Here is a 19091-nt window from a genome sequence, read left to right as displayed (position 1 = left end):
TCACCAGATCTATAGCACAATGTTACAGTGGTCTGGACTAAGACACCGCAGTAACAAGTTAGCACAAACGTAATGGGGCAAAGCAGCATACATCTCTTTGGACAGTTCTGGAGCTCAGAAATCGACATGTCCACGCAGCTCTGTTCCTTTTGAGAGTTCTGGGAGAAAAAAACCATTTCCTCGCTCTCTCCTGCTCTGAACTTTCCCACATCCTTTGGTTTGTGGCCCCTTGCATCTTCAAAGCCAGCAGTGCAGTATCTTTTTCTTTCCTGACTTTTGCCTGTCATCACATCTCCACTCTCCCACTTTCTAACTCCGCCATCTCCCTCACCCAAGGACCCTGGTAATCACAATGAACTCACCCAAATAATCCAGGACAATCCTCTCAAGACCCTTAAGTAACTTCTGCCATACAAGGTAACATACTTCAGTTCCCAGAGACCAAGATATGGGTGTCTTTAGGAAGGACCATTATTTTGCCTATCACATAACCCTAGTGTTAAGTGTGGGTATGTATCTGCATAACAAAGAATTGACCCACAATAACAATTTTAATATGATTTTATTTGTAGAAATCAAATCAACACAGCACTTTTCTGAAACATTTATTGACATTAATTTTTAATAATTTACAAAAAACTCACTTTCTTTCCAACTCCAAATTTCCAATGTGGGAAAGAATAAGACTATTTTGATAAAGTCCCTTTTCATCTCTGAAAGAAGAATTATGAAATGTCCACTGAAAAAAATCAGGATTTAAATGAACTTAATCAGGAGTTCTGGTGTGAAACTACTACACGCATTAATTCACATAACCTCCTATCTTGAAAACTAATCAACTGAGCAGGTAGACATAACTTTCATCCTTTCTTTCTTCCTGACAAGACCCGTCCTCAGACTGAGTCCCCTCCACCTCTCTGCACAGTATTCCTCCTGCTTCAAACACTTCCTTTCTTAGTCATCTTTTCCTGCAACTACTCCTATTAAAATACTAAAATAGGGCCCCTGTTCTTGGAAAATGCCGGACGGTGTGAGAAATTGCTTGATTTTGTTTGTTTAGGTTTTTACTCTCTCTTCAAAGAGGATCTAAATTCTTGGAAAGAAAGGACCCTGCCTACCGGTTTTCCCAGCACTTGTTCTTTCTTGGGATACAGTAGCCCTCTTCAGATCCTTACTGAGTACACGGATTGCAAGGGGCGCAAATAACGACTAAAATGTATCACTTGTACGGAGAAAAAGGGTGAGGAGACCGAAGAAACCGCCTGGAGCCCGCGCAGAACGGCCCTGCCTCCGCCGTCCAAAGCACCAGGGACCGGCGGTCACCGAAGGCTCCCCGCCACCGGCCCAGCCCCTCGGGTCTCTCCCACGACACACGCACCACCGTTCCCATTTCGCAGGCGAGTCGGCCCGGGCCGCGGAGGGGGTCGTCGCGATGACCACTGGAGAGTGCCTCTCCGGGAGCCGGGCGCTGAAAAAGAACCGCCGCCGACGGGTGGTTCGAAACGCAGGAGGAAACAGCTCAGCCCGCGCCGGGAGCGGCGAGGCGCGCGACAGCTTCCCGACCCTGGCCCCCGCCTCCGAGCCCCGCGGCTCCCCAGCGGCCCCCAGTCCCCCGGCATCGGTCTTACCGACCCCCGCCCACCGCGATCCGCCGAGGCCTGGGGTGCGAAGTCCGCAGTCCACCCCTCCCGCGCTACTTCAGGAGAACACTCCCGACCAGATCGAGCCTCGCTACCCAACCACCTCGCTCTGAGTCTGCGCACTGGCGGCCGTCGCATGGCGGTGACGTCAGCCCGCCGACGCGCGGCGTGACGCCTGTCTTGCGCGCCGCACGTGGAAGCGCGGGCCGTTTCTCCTCGGACTCCGGTCCGCGTGGGACCCGCGGCCTGACACCATGAAGGAGACACCGCTCTCAAACTGCGAGCGCCGCTTCCTCCTCCGCGCCATCGAGGAAAAGAAGGTAGGCGGCCCGCGGGGCGGGCGGGCCGGACGCCGCTGCCCCGAGCGCGCGGGCGCGTGACCGCACGTTGTGCTTGCAGCGGCTGGACGGCAGGCAGACCTACGACTACAGGAGCATCCGGGTCTCCTTCGGGACGGACTACGGGTGCTGCGTGGTGGAGCTCGGGAAGACGAGGTAACCGCGGGACGAAGGCGGCGCCGAGCCGGGGCGACCTCGCTCGGCCGGGGTTTACGAAGCAGCCCTGAAGTCTGCACACCACTTTGTGTAGAGGTCCAAAGTGAGGGTGTTCCGGAGCGCAGAGCTCGGGTTCTGGGGCCACACGTGGGCTGCCATCAGGAGCGGGTGTCGGCTGCGTGAGTACCACGAAGCTCTGACCGGCACGCGTCCTGTGGACCGTCGCCAGCGCCGGGCACCTGGCCTGTGCGCCCCGCCCCTGTGCACCTGCCCTGCGCGTCCCGCCCCGTGCCCCGCCCCTGTGCGCGCCGTCCTTCGCCCCTGTGCGCGCCGTCCCACGCCCCTGTGCGCGCCGTCCCCCGCCCCTGTGCGCGCCGTCCCCCGCCCCAGTGCGCGCCGTCCCCCGCCCCTGTGCACCTGCTCCTGCGCGCCCCGCCCCTGTGCGCCCCTTGTTCGCCGTGTGGAGGTCCTGAGCACTTGTGGGCCACAGGCCCGCCTTCCTTTTTCCTGAGTGAAATAAGAATTCGAAAGTTGTGAGGACATTAGGTCCTAGTAGCCTGGGAAAGCTCAAGTTTTCTTGCCATCTTGTATCAGTATTTCTTTTAGAAAACAGGGTTAAAAGTCCTTCATTTTCCTCTGCATCTGTGGAATAGTAAATACTGTGTTCAGTTACTTTTCTGTTATCTTCTTAGGCATGTTAATGTTTTTTATCTCTGCATGTATTCTGTTAGTATGTTTTATATGTAATCCTTATCTCATGTCCATTTGACATATTGAGAGTAAAATTTAAATTGTTTTATTTCTTACTTTTTTGATAAGAAAGGAAATATATTTAGTTAACATCTTTGTACCTATATCTCTGCAGAGTTCTTGGACAGGTTTCCTGTGAACTTGTTTCTCCAAAACTCAATCGGGCAACAGAAGGTATTCTTTTTTTTAACCTTGAACTCTCTCAGATGGCTGCTCCAGCATTCGAACCTGGCAGGTATTTACATCTTTATCTGGAGTTGCTTTGGTCATAGAAGAACCTGACAGCTGTAACCTGTTGTTTTAATGCCTGGTGTTACATTTCATGACATTAGCCCATTCCTGTTTTCATAGGCAGTCAGATCTCTTGGTGAAGTTGAACCGACTTTTGGAAAGATGTCTAAGAAATTCAAAGTGTATAGACACTGAATCTCTTTGTGTTGTTGCTGGTGAAAAGGTGAGGAATGAATTCTTAATCTTAGTATGGTTGTTGTTGATTCATTGGTTTCTAGATCTATGCTTTCATTCTTAGAGCTTTGGTTAATTTAGGTGGTTTTTTTAAAATTTGTTTTTGTATTGGAGATTAAACCCAGGGTGCTACATCCTCAGCCCTTTTTGCTTTTTATTTGGAGACAGCATCTCTCTAAGTTGTTGAGGGTCTCACTGAGTTGCCCAGGCTGGCCTTGATTTGAGATCCTCCTGCTTCAGCCTCCCTAGTCACTGAGATTACAGGCATGCACTACCATGACGGTGTTTAGTTTTATACTGGTTCATATCACTTCAAGTTTTCCCAGGTGCTGCCCTTAGAATTTTTTGCCATCTCTTTCTTAAGGCATAAGAAAATATCTTAAAAGGGTTAAAATAGCAACTTGGATTTGTATAAAAATGTTTTATTCACAGAATTTGTGGCTCTTTCTTATAAGCTGTCATTTACTTTGGGTGACTTGATAGGAGGAGGTAGTGTTTTCCTTTTTTATGAATAAAGAACATATTGCTCCTTCATGTGGATAGGTTCATTGATTTACATGGGCTGCCTAGTGAGTCATAAGCAGGGCTTACACTGGAAATTTTAGTCAAAAACTTGTATTGTGTGAGAGTATGAGAACTTTATTTTGATAAGGGTGTCTTGTTACGTTTTTTATTCCAAAGAAGTCACATCACTTGTGGCTGAATGTGACACTTTAATTTGCATTTCTTTTAAGGTAATCATATTATCATTTAAAACCTAACATTTTGAGATTTGTAAGTTAGCAGCTAAAATAAAACCATAGTTTTGGAGTTAGGAAAATCTCAGGTATAAATGCTGGGATGATTCCTTTTACTTAGAATATGTAGTTTACTTTTGTCTAATGATTCATATAGAAAGGTAAACTATTAGTATTTCAGATCTGCTTTTTTGGGGGGAGGGTTTAAATTTTTCTGCATTTTTATTGATAAAATAGAAGAATTAATTGGAAGGAAGAAAATTGAACACAGTGTTACTGTTAAATAACCACTGGTTTCGTTTAGTTAGGTTTATTTTTATTTTAAACTTGCTTTAGGTTTGGCAGATACGTGTGGACCTACATTTATTAAATCATGATGGAAACATCATCGATGCTGCCAGCATTGCGGCAATTGTGGCCTTGTGTCACTTCCGAAGGCCTGATGTCTCTGTCCAAGGAGATGAAGTAACCCTGGTAAGCGGCCGTGATTTGAGCCAGACCCTCCCTCCCTATGGATGAACGGGTATTCTCGATGTGCAGACAACTTACTTTAAGTAAAGTCATGTTGTAGATGGCAATTCCATAGGTTGTGAAATATATATAAGGCAAAAGTATATATGGTCAGAATTTTCCTTATTTAGATGTCTTGTCAATATGAATGTAACCTTGAGCTTGGTTTTTCCAGAAGAGAATGCAATAACTACTTCTTTGGATTGAACATTAGATGAAATGGTTACCCATGTTTAGGGAGTCACATGTGAAAAATCCATAGTTCTCAGCACTGAAATGCTTATCCTGTGAGAGGCATGCAGAAACTGAACAGGACTGAGGGCCTACAGATTAACCTCTCTCTAGGACTTCTGTTCATTAAGCAAAGTAGATGGCAGGAGTCCATCTGAAATACCTGGAGAGGCTTGTTAAATACACTGCTAGGCTCCACTTCCAGAGTAGGACTGAGGTGAGAATTTGCACTTCTGATACTGATGCTGCAGGTCTGGGGACCACATTTTGAAAACCACTGATCTTTGTGCCTGACTTTTGTGCTATGTCAGTTTTTTGTTTCGTTTTGGGTATTGGGAATCAAACTCAGGGGCTTGACCACTGAGCCACATCCCTAGCCCTGTTTTGCATTTATTTAGAGACAGGGTCTCACTGAATTGCTTAGTGCCTTACTGTTGCTGAGGCTGGTGGCTTTGAACTCTGAGATCCTCTTGTCTCAGCTTCTGAGCCACTGCGATTACAGGTGTGTGCCACTGCACCCAGCTCAGTTTGATTTATATAAATTACATACTACAATAATGAAAATTCACTGCAGTCATAGTTTGAGCCTGGAAGTTCCAAAAGGAAACATCAGGTGCCCAATTTTTCCAAACAATCTAAAACTAGTTTGGAGCATTCTCTTTATAGACTTAGAGTTTATTAACATTAGAGAAAATGTTCCTTTAGAGAAGGTGGGTGGTTATAGAAAGTAAAAAAAAAAAAAAAGAGAAAAAGTAGAGGCCAGTTAGTAAACTTGAAAAATAAATCACTTGTAAGATTATGTGTTGTTACTGTTGAGCATGTAAAATGATATGGCTGTGTTGGAAAAGTTTGGCAGTTTCTCAAAATGTTAAATGTAAACAACATTCTGTATTCAGAAAAATAACAATGGAAGAATAAAATACTCCTCTAATGTGTACATCTTTTAGCACATTTGACCTTATAATATTAAAATAAGTTGAATGGCTTAGAACTAGGGAAAATTTTTTGTAGCAATTGTATGCCTAGGGATCTCTAGGAGGAAAAGAGCGTGTGTGCCTGAGAGATGTATGCAAATGTTCATAGCATTCATTTAATAGCCATGAACAAGAAATGGCCCATAGGTTCACTAGCTGGTAAATGGACAAACACAGGGTACACTGATACAAGGGAGAACTTGGTGTGTTTCATCCACCTGGGGTCCACTGCTGATAACTGCTGCAGGGTGGGTGAAACATGCCAAGTTGAAAGAAGCCAGGCGTGGAGACTGCATATCACTGGATTCGTCTGTATAGAATACAGAGCAGAGGCCAGTGGGTCAGACAGCAAATCAGCCAGTGGTTGCTTGAGTGGAGGTGAGAGAATTGACTAGTAAAGGACCTTAAGGATTTTGTGGGGTAATGGAAATACACAGTGGGAAGGCAGTGGTGGTGCATACTTATACCCTTGCTAAAAATGGAAAAATGGATCATACTTACAAGAAGTATATTTTATGGGATGTAAGTTATACCTCAATTAGGGTTTTGAAAAATGCATATAATTTTTTATAATTTTAAGGAATCTGAGTGGCCAAGTCAAACAAATGATTGTAAAAGAAGTGATTTAGGTACTCACCAAAATTTAGAAGGAATTTTATTTTTTACTACTTGATTCCCAAGGTGGTATTTTGTATGTTGAGAACTTAAGTATGATTATTGAACCTCTTCTTCTGAAACAGTATGCACCTGAAGAGCGTGATCCTGTACCATTGAGCATCCACCACATGCCCATTTGTGTCAGTTTTGCCTTCTTCCAGCAAGGGTAAGTCGTGCCCTGACATGGGCAGAAATCATAAGCACACAAGTGTGTAGGGCAGATGAGTGACCCTTGTTGATATTGTAGCACCTCGTATTTCCTCCTGAGGGTACTAGTTGGCAAAGACCTTTCTCATAGAAATAACAAAACAATTCCATCATTACGCTTCCCGGTATTTTTCTTTTTGTAGTATACTTAGAATTTGATGAATTTACCCTGGCACAGTAGTACTTTGCCTTTCTTGAAGTTAAGAATTATGGTGGATTTTGGAGCTGTGTTAGTTCTGGGAGCAAATCACAAGGGAGAATGATTCACGACAAAGAGAAAATCTAGTTTCCTTTGGCTTTCCAGCAGTCTATTCAATGTGTTGCTAAATCCTCTAACAGAAAACGTGGTGTCTCTTAGGTTCATGGGATGGTACTTTTCAGTGAAAGCTTGAGTCTTAATTCTTCAGAAAAAAGGGAGAGCTATAAAAATATGTATTAACAGTGTTGTGCATAAGAATTAGAAGGTCTCAACTTTAGCCATTGTTATGTGGAATTTTATTATAGGGAAATGGACCAGTAATGTCTAATAGAAATAAAATGCCAGCTATATAAATAATTTAAAATTTTCTCAAGATCACATTAAAGAGGTAGAGAATTTTTATATACTTTACTTAACCTAAAATATGTAAAATATTTTCATTTTATTATACTCAATATATTTGTAACTACTCATGAAAATTTTAACATTTTTAAATTTCCATTTAATCTTTGAAATCTAGTGTTTTACATACCCAGTTTGGACCAGTCACATTGCAAGGGCTTATTAATCCCATGTGACTACTGACTGCTGTATTGGATGGTGCAAACGCTACTGCTTTTCCTGTACCATTAGCAGAATCTAGAACAGGATGTTGGGGCAACGTTAACTAATTTAATGGTATCCAGGTTCTTATTAATGAGCCAGAAGTCATTTAATAAGAGATAGCATTAGGTTTGGATTATGTGATGTTTAAGATGTGATTTCACTGCAATAGCAAGAAATAGCCACTTAAGCATTTTTGTTTACAAAAACATATTCTTGACTCCTGTTTCATTAAATTGACTCATACCCACAGGCTTAGGCAACTTTACTGTTGACTTCATTGATGCTGTCTTTAAAAAAAAATTCCATACCCTAAAAATGACAAGTATTTAGCCTCAGGATTTGTTCAGGATCATTTAATATTCATTTCAGAATGTATCTCTTGGTGGATCCTAATGAACGAGAAGAACGGGTAATGGATGGCTTGCTGGTGATTGCCATGAATAAGCATCGAGAGATTTGTACCATCCAGTCCAGTGGTGGGATAATGCTACTGAAAGATCAAGTTAGTGCTTTGACTAATGTGCCTTTAAGAATAGGTCTCTTCTTTTTAGAAGCTTTTTCTTGTCTTTTAACCAAAATCCAGTGAGAGTACTTAATCGATTGATCCTAGGATGTGCGGGAATCAGGTTTCAGTACAGTTGTTACATTCTGTTGACAGTGGACACTGAGGTGTTCTTGTCTCTGGCTGTTCCCACATGTAACCATCCTGAGCCTGACCCTTCCAACTAGAGGAACACTTTTTTTCTTTCAGTGAAGAAAGATACATGTCTTTTTTTTTTTTTTTTTTTTTTTAATGGCAAAAGGTAGAAATAAGGTAGGACGATAGTCTTACTTGTAGAATTTGGCTACCACTAGAGTGATTCTCAAACCCAGCCACATGCGAGACTCACATGGAGACTCGTAGAAAGCAGAGTGCTGCTGTGGGACCTGTGGAATAAGTAGAGGAGAGCAGGGGCGCTGCTGGGCTTCCCATCCAGCTCCGCTGTGCACTAACTCTGGGCAAATGATGCTGAGTCTTTGGGCCTGTTTTGTGTGTGTGTGTAAAATAGGATGAGAGGGTAAATAGATGTAGGTATGTAGCAATGCCCAGCATACACTAGGTGCTCAGTAGACACTGGTTTCTGTTGTCCTCATGGCTGGCGTTCTTACTAGCGCCACAGTCAGGCTCCTGTTTCTGTGGATCACTTATGGGAAGGTGCAAACCTGAGCAGGCCTTTCCTGTAGTGTCAGACTGTCATGTAAGAAAGTCTGTCCTGTTAATGCAGTAGTTCTTCAGATGTTAACAGCTCTTCATCTTGCCTTGACTTGTGTTAACAATACATCATTTTCATATTTGGAAAAGCTTAAATTATAAAAATAGAGAGGCTAATTTCATGATTGTAGTTTTAAAGCCATATGGTTTGTTGTCTTTAACAGAATTCACTTTTACAAATAGGTTTTGAGATGCAGTAAAATAGCTGGTGTGAAAGTAGCAGAAATTACAGAGCTAATACAGAAAGCTCTGGAGAATGACCAAAAAGTTAGGTAAGTTTTAACTTTTTCAGAACTAAATGGTCTTTTTAATACATATTTCTGGGCCTTTCTTGTTCAAAGTCAACAATATAATTATCACACTTGATCTGTCCTTATTTGTTAACCTTAATTGAATATACTACTTGTGTTTTTGAAAGTTGATTAAATTCTATTATATTTTCTTCCTGTTTTTAAACATTACTTTTTAAACATTACTTGTATTGAAAATCCGTAAGATTTTTCTTTAAAAATTCACATTTTCTTAGGGGAAAAACAATCTGGTAACTCAGTTAATGGAAAGAACACAAATAGGTTGATTCCCATCTCTACTTCTTACTGTGTTACCTTACCAAGATATGTAATTTAGGACTTCAGTCTCTTTTGTACCATATGTGAGGCTAATGCCTTCTTGGTAGGGCTGATTGAGGATCAGAGAATGCACTGTAAGCACCTAGCACATGCCTGGTACACGATTCCATAAATGATAATTATGGGAATTTGTTGTTATTTCCTTGACAGGCATGTTAGTAAAATAGACTATTCCAATATTTCTCACCACTGAAGGATAAAATACTTTTTCTTCTCTGTTTTTTTCTTTCATCTGTCTTTATCATTCTCCGTCCACCCACCCACAACAAAAACCCACATACAGGAAAGAAGGTGGAAAGTTTGGCTTTGCAGAGTCTATAGCAAATCAAAGAATCACAGCATTTAAAATGGAAAAGGCCCCCATCGATACCTCAGATGTAGAGGAGAAAGCAGAAGAGATCATCGCTGAAGCTGAGCCTCCTCCAGAAGTGTATCTTTGTTGTGTGGTTTGTGCATGACAGGATGGATAGCACTGTTGGCTTTACTGATGTTGTGTATGCATACTGACATTTCTTTTCTGAAATGCTGTTAGAGAAAAAACTTAAGAAAGTAATATGAGTCATATGAAGTCGACAATTTAACATCTAGCTTCTCTTTGGTTACTCTGCAGGAACCAGAAAATTCTCAATTGTGAGACCCATTTTAGGGACTGGAGGTGTGTTTCAGTGGTAGAGCACTTGCTTAGCATGTGCAAGGCCCATCCCTAACACTGCCCAAAAATATTTTTATAGTATTTTCATTTTCCTTTGAAAATTTGTTATTTAGTATCAATGGCATGGTCAGGTTACCTTATACACTATTACACTTTATTCTTAAAAATATTTGTTTACTAAATTTACAACTGTCTTTTATTTCTCTTACCACTGGTGTCCATAAAATCCTGAGTTATATATTTTTCATTGTTCAGCTCTCCATACTACAGCTGTATTCTTTTCCATGAGAATTTGAGAAATCATTGAATAAATCTTACAAGATACGACTTTTTCCATCAGTTCAAGTAGCAGTACTTTTGCTCTTCAGTTTTCTTAACTTGTGAAGCATTGCCGAACCTGTGTTGTGGACTCCCGGAACTGCCCAGATCGGAGAGGGAGTAGAGAACACCTGGGGTGTACTTGAAGACTCTGAGAAGGAAGGTGAGGACGAAGGTGGCAGTGACGAGGCTGTCCTTCCTGATGACGTGAAGATGGACACAGCAGAGGTTTCCAATATTGGAAGCCAAGGTAAGTGATGCTGCTCAGGAGTATTGTAGATACCTGTCTCCAGAAGCGTGTGCCTGACCTGTGTGCAGCTATGTAACACAGATAGTCTGTAGAGATCTGTGGAGAATATAGAGCAGCTACACGTGGGGTATGTGACCCTTTCTTGGAGGGGCTAAATATTTTGTGATTTAAATTTCAACCAAATGGGACTAATTGCAACATTAACATCAATTCTTTTTTTAAAGAATGTTTATTTTCGTGTAGTGGTAGACTTTTTAGCATATAAAGTTATGGCAACGTTTTTAATTAAAAATTTTTTTGTACTCGTATCTGGGCCAGTTTAAAGGGTTTAAATGAGTTTTCTAGTTTTTAGACTCAAAAAAACTTATCTTACATCATGTAGTACAAACTTTCTACAAGAAGCAGTAACTCTGCATCTGTATAGAAGCCACCAGCCCCTTGTGGCTTACTACTAAACATTTGAAATGGGTTTGTCTGAGGGACTGAATTTAAATACCATATGTGGCTAGTGGCTGCCATATTAGTGGAGAATTAAAGGACACAAAATTTCTAGAAATGCCTGAAATACTGTCCATCGTATGTGTACCTTGCATTCTAAAAGCTGAGGAAATGAAGACGTTTATTTTTGCCTATGGATCCTTTTGCTTTTATGAATACAAAATTCTGCCTGGCCCATTTAAGATCAGGAATTGCTTTTCTTGGTAAAAGTTCTGGTAAATGGGTGAAGAGAAAACTCTCTTGGTGAGAACTTACACAGCTTTCCCAGGGGCTGTTTCTGTTTGGTGTTATTCAGGTAGCTATGTACCAATGGAATACGCTGTTTACCCCAGGACTCGTGTTCACAAGGATTTCCACATCAACCTATGTAGCTCCTTTTTTTTTTTTTTTTTTTAAATTGTTTTAATTAGTTACACTTGACAGTACAATGATCTTGACATATCATACATTTGAATCAGATGGGGTATAATGTCTCATTTTGGTCATGCAGTCACGTATGTAGCTGCTCCTTTTTAAATGCTGCACAAATCCAGCACCACTGCATGTACCCAGCAGCCTAGCCATTCTCTCATTGAGGACTCTGGCTGCCTTTCCTTACCTCCTTCCAGTGCTGGTGTCCTTGCACTTATACTTCATAAAGTTAATAGTTCGACATTTTATTTCTGGTTCGAAGACTAATATTTTCAATTAAATAATGAAACTGGGAGGATGGAGTCAATATTCCCAAAGGATGTGAACAGAGCAGGTGCGAACTGAAACTATGAAGAATTAATAGGCAATCAACCAATGAGGAAAAGGGTTGACTTGTATGTGTGTGTGTATAACGTGTGTTCATTATTAATGCTGTGGATAAAAATAGGCAAAAGAAAATGGCCCATTAACATTTTTAATGGTCAGTCCTTGTAATAATGAAAGAAATAAATTCAAAGAAAAAAGTAATAATATATTTTGGCTACTGATTAGGCAGTATTAAATAGCAGTATCTACAAGGTTCAATGAGAAATGTTTTCTCATTTCCACTTCTTAGAGGAATTGGAACAGTATTTCTGGATGGATTTGGTTAAAAAAAAAAAAAGAAATCTTGGAATGTGCCTTTTGACCCAACAGTTCTGCTTCTGTTTATAATGGAAGACAACAGCAGCTGCTAAGGTGGACCTTGTCCCTTCTTACCTAGAGCAGCACCAACAGCTTAGCTAGAGTCCTGACTGCAGGTCATCTGCAGATCAGATCTGATAGACGCTGCATAGATTCCCCCTGAATACTCCTGTGTGTTCAGCCTTTACAAACACAACTAAAGGAAATGAGAATTGTTAGAGGAGAGTTTTTCTGAGCTCTAAGGAACGACTTCAGAGAGAAAGATTTGGGAAGAACAAAGTTTATGGATCTGTAAACCCCAGAAAGCAGCTGGGGGGGTCTCAGTGTGGAATGGAGTTTGGAATCACACATAAATTCATGGGAATTTTCAGGAGATTACTTATATTGCTTTCCATGGTATTTTCTTCAAGATGCCCCTATAGTGCTCTCAGACAGTGAAGAAGAAGAAATGATCATTTTAGAACCAGACAAGAATCCAAAGAAAATAAGGTACAAATTTCCACTTTATTGCCCTCTGGTTCTGTGTTATCTTCCCCTTTTTCATTCCTGTTCATTCACTCTGGTTATAAGAAGTCAGTGCCCAGTTCTGTAGACATGAGATGACTTTCAAAGTTTTTACTCTCACAGCTACCACACTTCATATCCTACTAGAAAAACAATGAAGCCCTAATTTAATGATCCAAAATTCAACAAGCATGTCATCAGTGAACTGTTACTTTATTCACAGAACACAGATCGTCAGTGCAAAACAAGAAAAAGCACCAAGTAAAAAGCCAGCAAGAAAAAGAAAAAAGAAGAGAATTGTTAACTAACAATAAGTTGTATATTTGCATATATAGCTATTAAAAGGATAATTTATTCAGTACAAACTACTCTGGGTATTCTTTTTATTCATAATTCCAATATAAAGCCTGATTTTTTTTTTTAAATGTCAGCTTTAAAATGAACCTCTAAAGTGATTTTTGACTGTTCATATGCGCAAAAAGCTTCCCAAACCATTTTCAACCTCTTCTGTGGCCTGGGTAGTCTAGAAGTTGATGAGGAATCAAAAAAAATCACTTTCAGAGGCTGCTGCAGGGTGTTTACACAGAGCTGAGTCTGAGGGTCTCACTGTGCGAGCAGGCGGTTTAGTCCAGGTGTGTTTAGTTGGTGACCGTCAGCACACTAGTCTAGTTGTTGAGGAAATGAGTGCCAGGATTTTTCAGGGTGTTTTCCTAAAATGACTTTTAAGAGGAAGGCTCCTCACTCCCCACTGCACAACAAACTACAAACAAATTGTCTTTTCCAAGAGAATCTGGAACAAGTCATATTTAAACCTCCAATTAACTAAGTCAAAGATTTCCAAGTCGATTTATTATTATCCTGACAGCTGGCATCATTAATACTTTAACAAAACCACTTAAAATTAGCCAAATATCTAGGATAGATACATGTACAAAAGATATACAAATTAAAACCATTAAAAAAAGTAATAGATACCATAATTTGTCCTTGACCATAACTTCTATGTTCATAAATGATTGTGAAATGACAACCCAAGATAAAAACTGTACACCATGTACTCTGAGGGATTTACATCTTAGAAAACAGGCAGTCTTCCACATTACACGTTTAGTGTCTCTGGTGGGTTGAGGAGAGAAACTCCATGATACCTGTAAATTAAAAAGTCTTGTTAGTAAATATTCACTGGCAAGGGAGACCTGTGCTGTGTGCGCTGGGCCCTCAGAAATGTTCTTCCTGTCTGTCTGGTTAGGTTGTTTTAGAATTGCTGTCGGATCCCCTTCCTCTCCCCTCACCCCCAGCTGCAAGACAAAGCATCATTTACATCCTTCTCCAAGCTCCAAGAGATCAGGGTTTTTGTTTTGTTTTGGCGGTTCTGGGGATGGAACCCAGGACCTGGCTCATGCTAGGAAAGTAGTCCACCCTGATGCCACAGCCTGAGAAGAGCTCCATAAAGAAGCTGTGGCAAACCCCATGTATGCTTTGATAAAGTAAAATGTCACAGTCTGGAAACATGTGCTCGGCTCTTACTTCGAATGCTTGTACTTCTCCCTTATGGACTGCTGTGCATGCTGCGGGGCTCTGAGGTAGGTCTGGTGGAGGTCCAGGAGACAGGGCTTGAGGCTTTCCAGGGTGTATCCGGTCTTCTGTACCAGCGATTCAGGCTACGGGAGGGGCAGGGAACCAGAGTGCCGTCGTTAACAGGGGACACTGAAAACAGTGAGCCTGTGGTCAGCTGGCTCTTCACCACCACCCACCCACCCCACATCTACTTTCTCAGGCCATTCCTATGCCTTGATCCTTTCTCACTACTTTCCCCACCAGCACCATGAACTGCAGCCTCCGTGGGGCCTGAAATCCTAAGCACACCTTTCAAATCCAAGCTCACAACTAAGCCTTTCCCCTAACATGTTCAATAGGAAAGACGTCTTCAACAGTACGCATACTGGAATAGTTTTCCAAATAACAGCACCTGGACAACCTGGGCCTGGGACAGCCTGCAGTGTCATACTCACCCAGCTCTGGCCTGTGACAGTGTAGAGAGCTAAGTGAAAGGCTGCTCCAGCAACGACTGATGGCAGGTACTTCAGGTACGGGTCGGCATCTATCAAACTCAACTCTCCCAAGAACTGTAATGACAAATACTCGATGACCTAGAGCTCTAGAATTCAAACCTCAGACCCTTTCCTTCTGACCTATTTTTTTTCTTGTCTTTGATACTGCCTCTGTGACAACCCTGGAAAAAATACATAGCCGCATCTTTACACCCCACTATCATGGTGTCTCACTCCACTTTCATCCTGCATTCCCCTCTAAGAACTAAAGACAGTGTTCCTGGCTACCATTTTCCCCACACTTTGTCCTCAAACCACTACTCCTTAGTGCTTTCCCAATACACAGCTGTCCCTCGGTGTCCATGCTGATGATCCTCTTCCAGCACCCACCCATTCACTCGAACACACCAAACCAGTGGATGCTCATGTCCCACATATGTGGATGGTCTAGCACTTGTATATGCTTACACACCCTCCTGCATACTTTAAACCATCTCTAGGTCACTTGTAATTCTTCACGTAAACTTTATATAGTTATTGTTTAGAGAGTAATGAAAAAAAAAGTCTGTACTTGTTCAGTGTAGATGCAGTTTGATTTTCCCCTGACAACTTTCAGTCCATGATTGGTTGAATTTATGAGTGGAGAACCTAGAGATAGGGAGCGCCAACCATGTACTGTCTTTCACCTATGGTAGGCTTTTTTCCATACTGCAACATTAATCTGTCCCCAGAATACTAAATCTCTTGAGCAAAGCAAATTCTACATTTGTATGTAGAATTAAACTCACGCTCACCTCTAATTATTATATAGGAATCTCCAACAAAATAATAAGTAACTTACCATTGCTAAACTTTCAACCTTACAGTTTGCAGGCTGCTGATGTAGAAAGTATTGGGTAAGAAACTGATTTACTGTTGGTGCAGCTAGGTCAAAAGCAAGGACTTTCAAAACTAGGTGCTCCATTCTCAGCACCTGTTTCTTGGTATAGGTATCATCGGTGATGTACACAAACTCGGCTACTTCTGGGGGGTATATTTCTTCAAACTTTCTACAATGAAAAAAGTTTAAATAGTAAGTCCTTTTAAGAGAAGCAAGCCTCCCAGCTCTGCAATCCCATTTGCAGAATACACAGAATGACCCCAAACCCACTTTTTACCAACTGCACTTTCACGGATATGTGACCATTGTTTCTAGCAGAGACCTTCAACTACTACTAAAAGACCCAAATCCAAGAAAACTTGTGACATATTCCTCCCAGTGCAGCACAGAACTGAGTGAGAGACATGAGATTTCCCAGGATAGGACCAATGCCAGAGCTCACAAGGTAGCTAGAAACTTAGGTAAACAGACATTTGATGTTTCCATTTTTAAATTCCATCTTCATGCCTTAGTAGAAGACATTATTTGTATGTCAAAAAGCACTTTGTTATGGAAGGAACCACACTTTCAAGCTTGGTAATCTAATCATTGTAAAATATGATATTTCATGTTCATTGGAGGTATCCTGGAATCCAGTTCCGAAGACCAGTGTTCTAGATTAGAACAATTTCATCCTCAGTCCCCTCAGCTCGCACACCACAGCCATCCCTAAAGTACTCTGACTCTGGCCTGTGTATGTAAGGACGTCACAGCTGAGATCACATTCATTCCCCGTATGGAAAGGAGAGGCTCAGACAGGAAGGAACAGTGGACTTACGAGGCTAGCAGCATGGCAGCTGTGCCCACAAGCTGAAGTTTCCCTCTCAGCACTGACATGGACGAGAGGAACCTGTCGATGTAGTTCACAGCCAAGTGCAGGGTCTCATTCTGTAGTTTATATTCTTCTCCCACTTCAACCAGCCAGTCCACAAGGATAGCCCGCATACTGTTAGTGATGTCTGGCTGCTTCTTCATGTAGCCCACTCTAGGCTTACACTTGACCTGTCCAGGAAAAGTCAGTAGTGTTAGACCATTCACCATCAACAGAGGTCTGCGTGCTGTGAACTGAAGTGCAGCACTGGAAAGACAGTGACCCTTCTGCACTCCACTCAGCTGCTCTTAGTGAACCTAGTGTGCAGAGTGGGCTCAGCCCTTACCTCCATTTCCCTAAGGTATGTGTGAATATCCTCGTGGTAGTCGGGCACTTCATTAACACTCACTGGCTTTTCATCTTCTAACACAATTGATATATCCATAGTGTGTGGCGACTCTGAGAGAATTCAAAAGACAAGATGAATTGCTTCCATTTGATTTAGTAGCTAAAAATGACCCCTATAAGGAGTCTAATAATACCAAGGCATTTATTTCATTCAACTAAAAAGGACTTCTCATGGCAAAGTACCTGGAATGTTTTACTCTAGTTTTAGTATCTGTTTACATAGATTTAGAATTGGTTCCAATTAATGAGACAAATGTTGATAAGCCACTAACAGGAGACTGAGTATTAAAGTATCATTCATCTTCCATGAGAGATGGGAGCAGATGGTATGTGATTCTATTAGGAGAGCACTTACTGTCCCAAGTTTTGAATAGTATCTAAGGTTTTCCCTAAGAGAATTCAGACCCCATAGCCAGACATTTTCAGAGCACAATTAGGCATCAGCTAGAATCAGTACTTTATCAGAAAGTGAAGAAACAGCACAAAACTATAAGCAGGGCTGTCTACAGCAGCTACTATTTTTGTGGGTTAGGGAAAACAGCCATGTTTTCCCTACTAACTTGGTACAGCTACTAACTTAGAGAAGGACAGTATCACTTGCAGATGATCACTCAGAATGGTTTTACAGAAAAAAATGTTAGTTATAACTATTTATGTCTTCAAATAACACTCTCTGAAATGGTATCTGAAAAGTGAAGCTATGAATATAACTGGAATCCATTCTCTGAAACAATCAGATGGGATCAGATTCAAATAAGAATTCAAGGTCTATTTAATCAGTATGCAAATTAAGTTGGTAGAGTTCACAAAAGGGCATGAGGATCTAGGTCTTGTAGGTCACTAGGTCAAGTATCAGGGTGACAGTAGAGGAAGATCCCATCTTCTCTAAGCCTGTTATACAAAACTTCCATACAGTGTATCATAACAAATAGAGTGTCTTAAAACTTACCAAAACTACCATCCATCGGATAATCCAGAGGCACCAGAGGTTTTCTTGGTCCAGGTAAAGTAGCAGCTGTACTAAAAGCCAGGACATTCTCACACTCTGTTCTTTTTTCAGATGGCCTCTTTTGAGTCTCCTCCTCTGCTTCATCCACATGAATGGTGAATGCAGGCTGTTTACTGTTTGCCTTCCAAGGAGGAACAGCAGTGACATGCTCATCATTCACGGGAAGATCCTTTAGAGGTGCGACCTAAAGGGAAAGAATAACAGGCTTTGAGCTTATTCAATGGAGTTTTACCTTTTTCCCCTTGTAACTAATCAGAACTACGTGGAGTTAAAATAACCAAGGCTTCAAGGATGGGGTGTCAGGCTAAATAAGTTTAGGAAAAGAGGAAAAAAGTACTTATTCACCACTTTCACCCCAGGGTGGAGCAACAGAGCAAATCCGGCTAAAATGGCGGAATTTACCAAAAGCAAAATGTTTTTCAGACCCCTTCCCGAAACGGAGGTAACTCCTAGAGCAGACGGGTGGGGGTGGGGGATCCGGTCCTGGCAGTGCCTGGGGTTTGAAAGTGGAGAGGAAGGCTGGAAGCTGGGCGAAGGCCAATTCACGCTGTAGGGCTTGATCTGACCCCATTATCTACAGAAAGATGCTTCCACTAGGGAGCAATGCTAAGAATAATGGGAGACGCTACTCCAGCGGCAACCCACGTACCAGAAAACCTGGGACCGAGTGGACTCTGGACCCCAGCCCCTAAAGAGCCGAGAGGCGCTCCCAAGTCCCGCCCAGCCGCCCTCCTGCAGACCCCTGCACCTTTACCCGGCGCGTCTTGGGCTTCTGCGGCGCGGGACACCGCGGGTTCGCGGCCTTCAGCACAGCCAGCGCGGCCTGGGTCCGCGGCTGCGGGGCGGGCGCCTTCTCCGGGTTGATGTTCTCCTGGTCCTCCTGGAACCCCGTCTGCTGCAGCGCCGGCAGTGCCGGGCCCGTCTCGCGGGCCGCAGGCCGCGGCGCGGAGCTGCCCAACATCGCGGATCCCGGGGGCGCGAGGCGGTCAGCCCGCGCGCCAAGCAGCGTGCGCTTGCCCGCCCGCCGGGGACGCTCCAGCCCTGGCCGTCCGCCGCGGCCCAGCCAGCCTGGCCGCCGCGGCTCACCGGCTTGGACCCGCGCAGGACGCACCGGATCGCCAAGGGTGGAGCAGGCGCGGCGCGGCCCGGCGCGGAGGCGCGGACGCCCGAGATGCAGCCAGCCGGCAGCCCGCCGTGCGGCGGCTGTTCCTGCAGTTCAAGTATC

General features: G+C 42.8%; 2 protein-coding genes and 1 long non-coding RNA gene across 3 annotated transcripts; 1 reads left to right on the top strand and 2 right to left on the bottom strand.

Annotated features, from left to right (window-relative positions):
• Positions 1–590: 590 nt before the first annotated feature.
• On the bottom strand, positions 591–1897 carry LOC114108228 (uncharacterized). Its single transcript, XR_003585445.2, has 2 exons — positions 1629–1897; positions 591–1468 (listed from the first exon to the last, which is right to left on the bottom strand). It is a non-coding gene; the product is annotated as an uncharacterized lncRNA (long non-coding RNA).
• Positions 1813–13033, top strand: Exosc9 (exosome component 9). The gene is made up of 12 exons (XM_027955858.2): positions 1813–1960; positions 2040–2134; positions 3000–3119; positions 3236–3338; positions 4423–4560; positions 6542–6624; positions 7840–7972; positions 8906–8994; positions 9635–9781; positions 10390–10571; positions 12575–12653; positions 12892–13033. Exons 1-12 carry the CDS (start codon positions 1895–1897, stop codon positions 12974–12976), a joined length of 1320 nt encoding a protein of 439 aa, XP_027811659.1. The 5' UTR covers positions 1813–1894; the 3' UTR covers positions 12977–13033.
• On the bottom strand, positions 12863–18827 carry Ccna2 (cyclin A2). Its single transcript, XM_027955859.3, has 8 exons — positions 18621–18827; positions 17807–18050; positions 16796–16908; positions 16417–16640; positions 15561–15768; positions 14681–14794; positions 14196–14329; positions 12863–13816 (listed from the first exon to the last, which is right to left on the bottom strand). The coding sequence occupies exons 1-8, from the start codon at positions 18825–18827 to the stop codon at positions 13768–13770; spliced, it is 1293 nt and encodes a 430-aa protein (XP_027811660.2). The 3' UTR covers positions 12863–13767.
• Positions 18828–19091: the final 264 nt, after the last annotated feature.

This window comes from Marmota flaviventris, chromosome 7 (genome assembly GCF_047511675.1).
Source record: "Marmota flaviventris isolate mMarFla1 chromosome 7, mMarFla1.hap1, whole genome shotgun sequence".
Classification (NCBI taxonomy): Eukaryota; Metazoa; Chordata; class Mammalia; order Rodentia; family Sciuridae; genus Marmota; species Marmota flaviventris.
This window is presented reverse-complemented; position numbering and strand designations above follow the sequence as displayed.

Coding starts and splice junctions, on each gene's coding strand:
- Exosc9 (XM_027955858.2), top strand. CDS start 1,895: ATGAAGGAGACACCGCTCTCAAACTGCGAGCGCCGCTTCCTCCTCCGC. Junction 1,961..2,039: donor GCGCCATCGAGGAAAAGAAG/GTAGGCGGCCCG, acceptor TTGTGCTTGCAG/CGGCTGGACGGCAGGCAGAC. Junction 9,782..10,389: donor GCTGAGCCTCCTCCAGAAGT/GTATCTTTGTTG, acceptor TAACTTGTGAAG/CATTGCCGAACCTGTGTTGT.
- Ccna2 (XM_027955859.3), bottom strand. CDS start 18,827: ATGTTGGGCAGCTCCGCGCCGCGGCCTGCGGCCCGCGAGACGGGCCCG. Junction 15,769..16,416: donor GCTGCCATGCTGCTAGCCTC/GTAAGTCCACTG, acceptor TTTTCATTGTAG/AAAGTTTGAAGAAATATACC. Junction 14,795..15,560: donor AGGTTGAAAGTTTAGCAATG/GTAAGTTACTTA, acceptor TTGTCATTACAG/TTCTTGGGAGAGTTGAGTTT.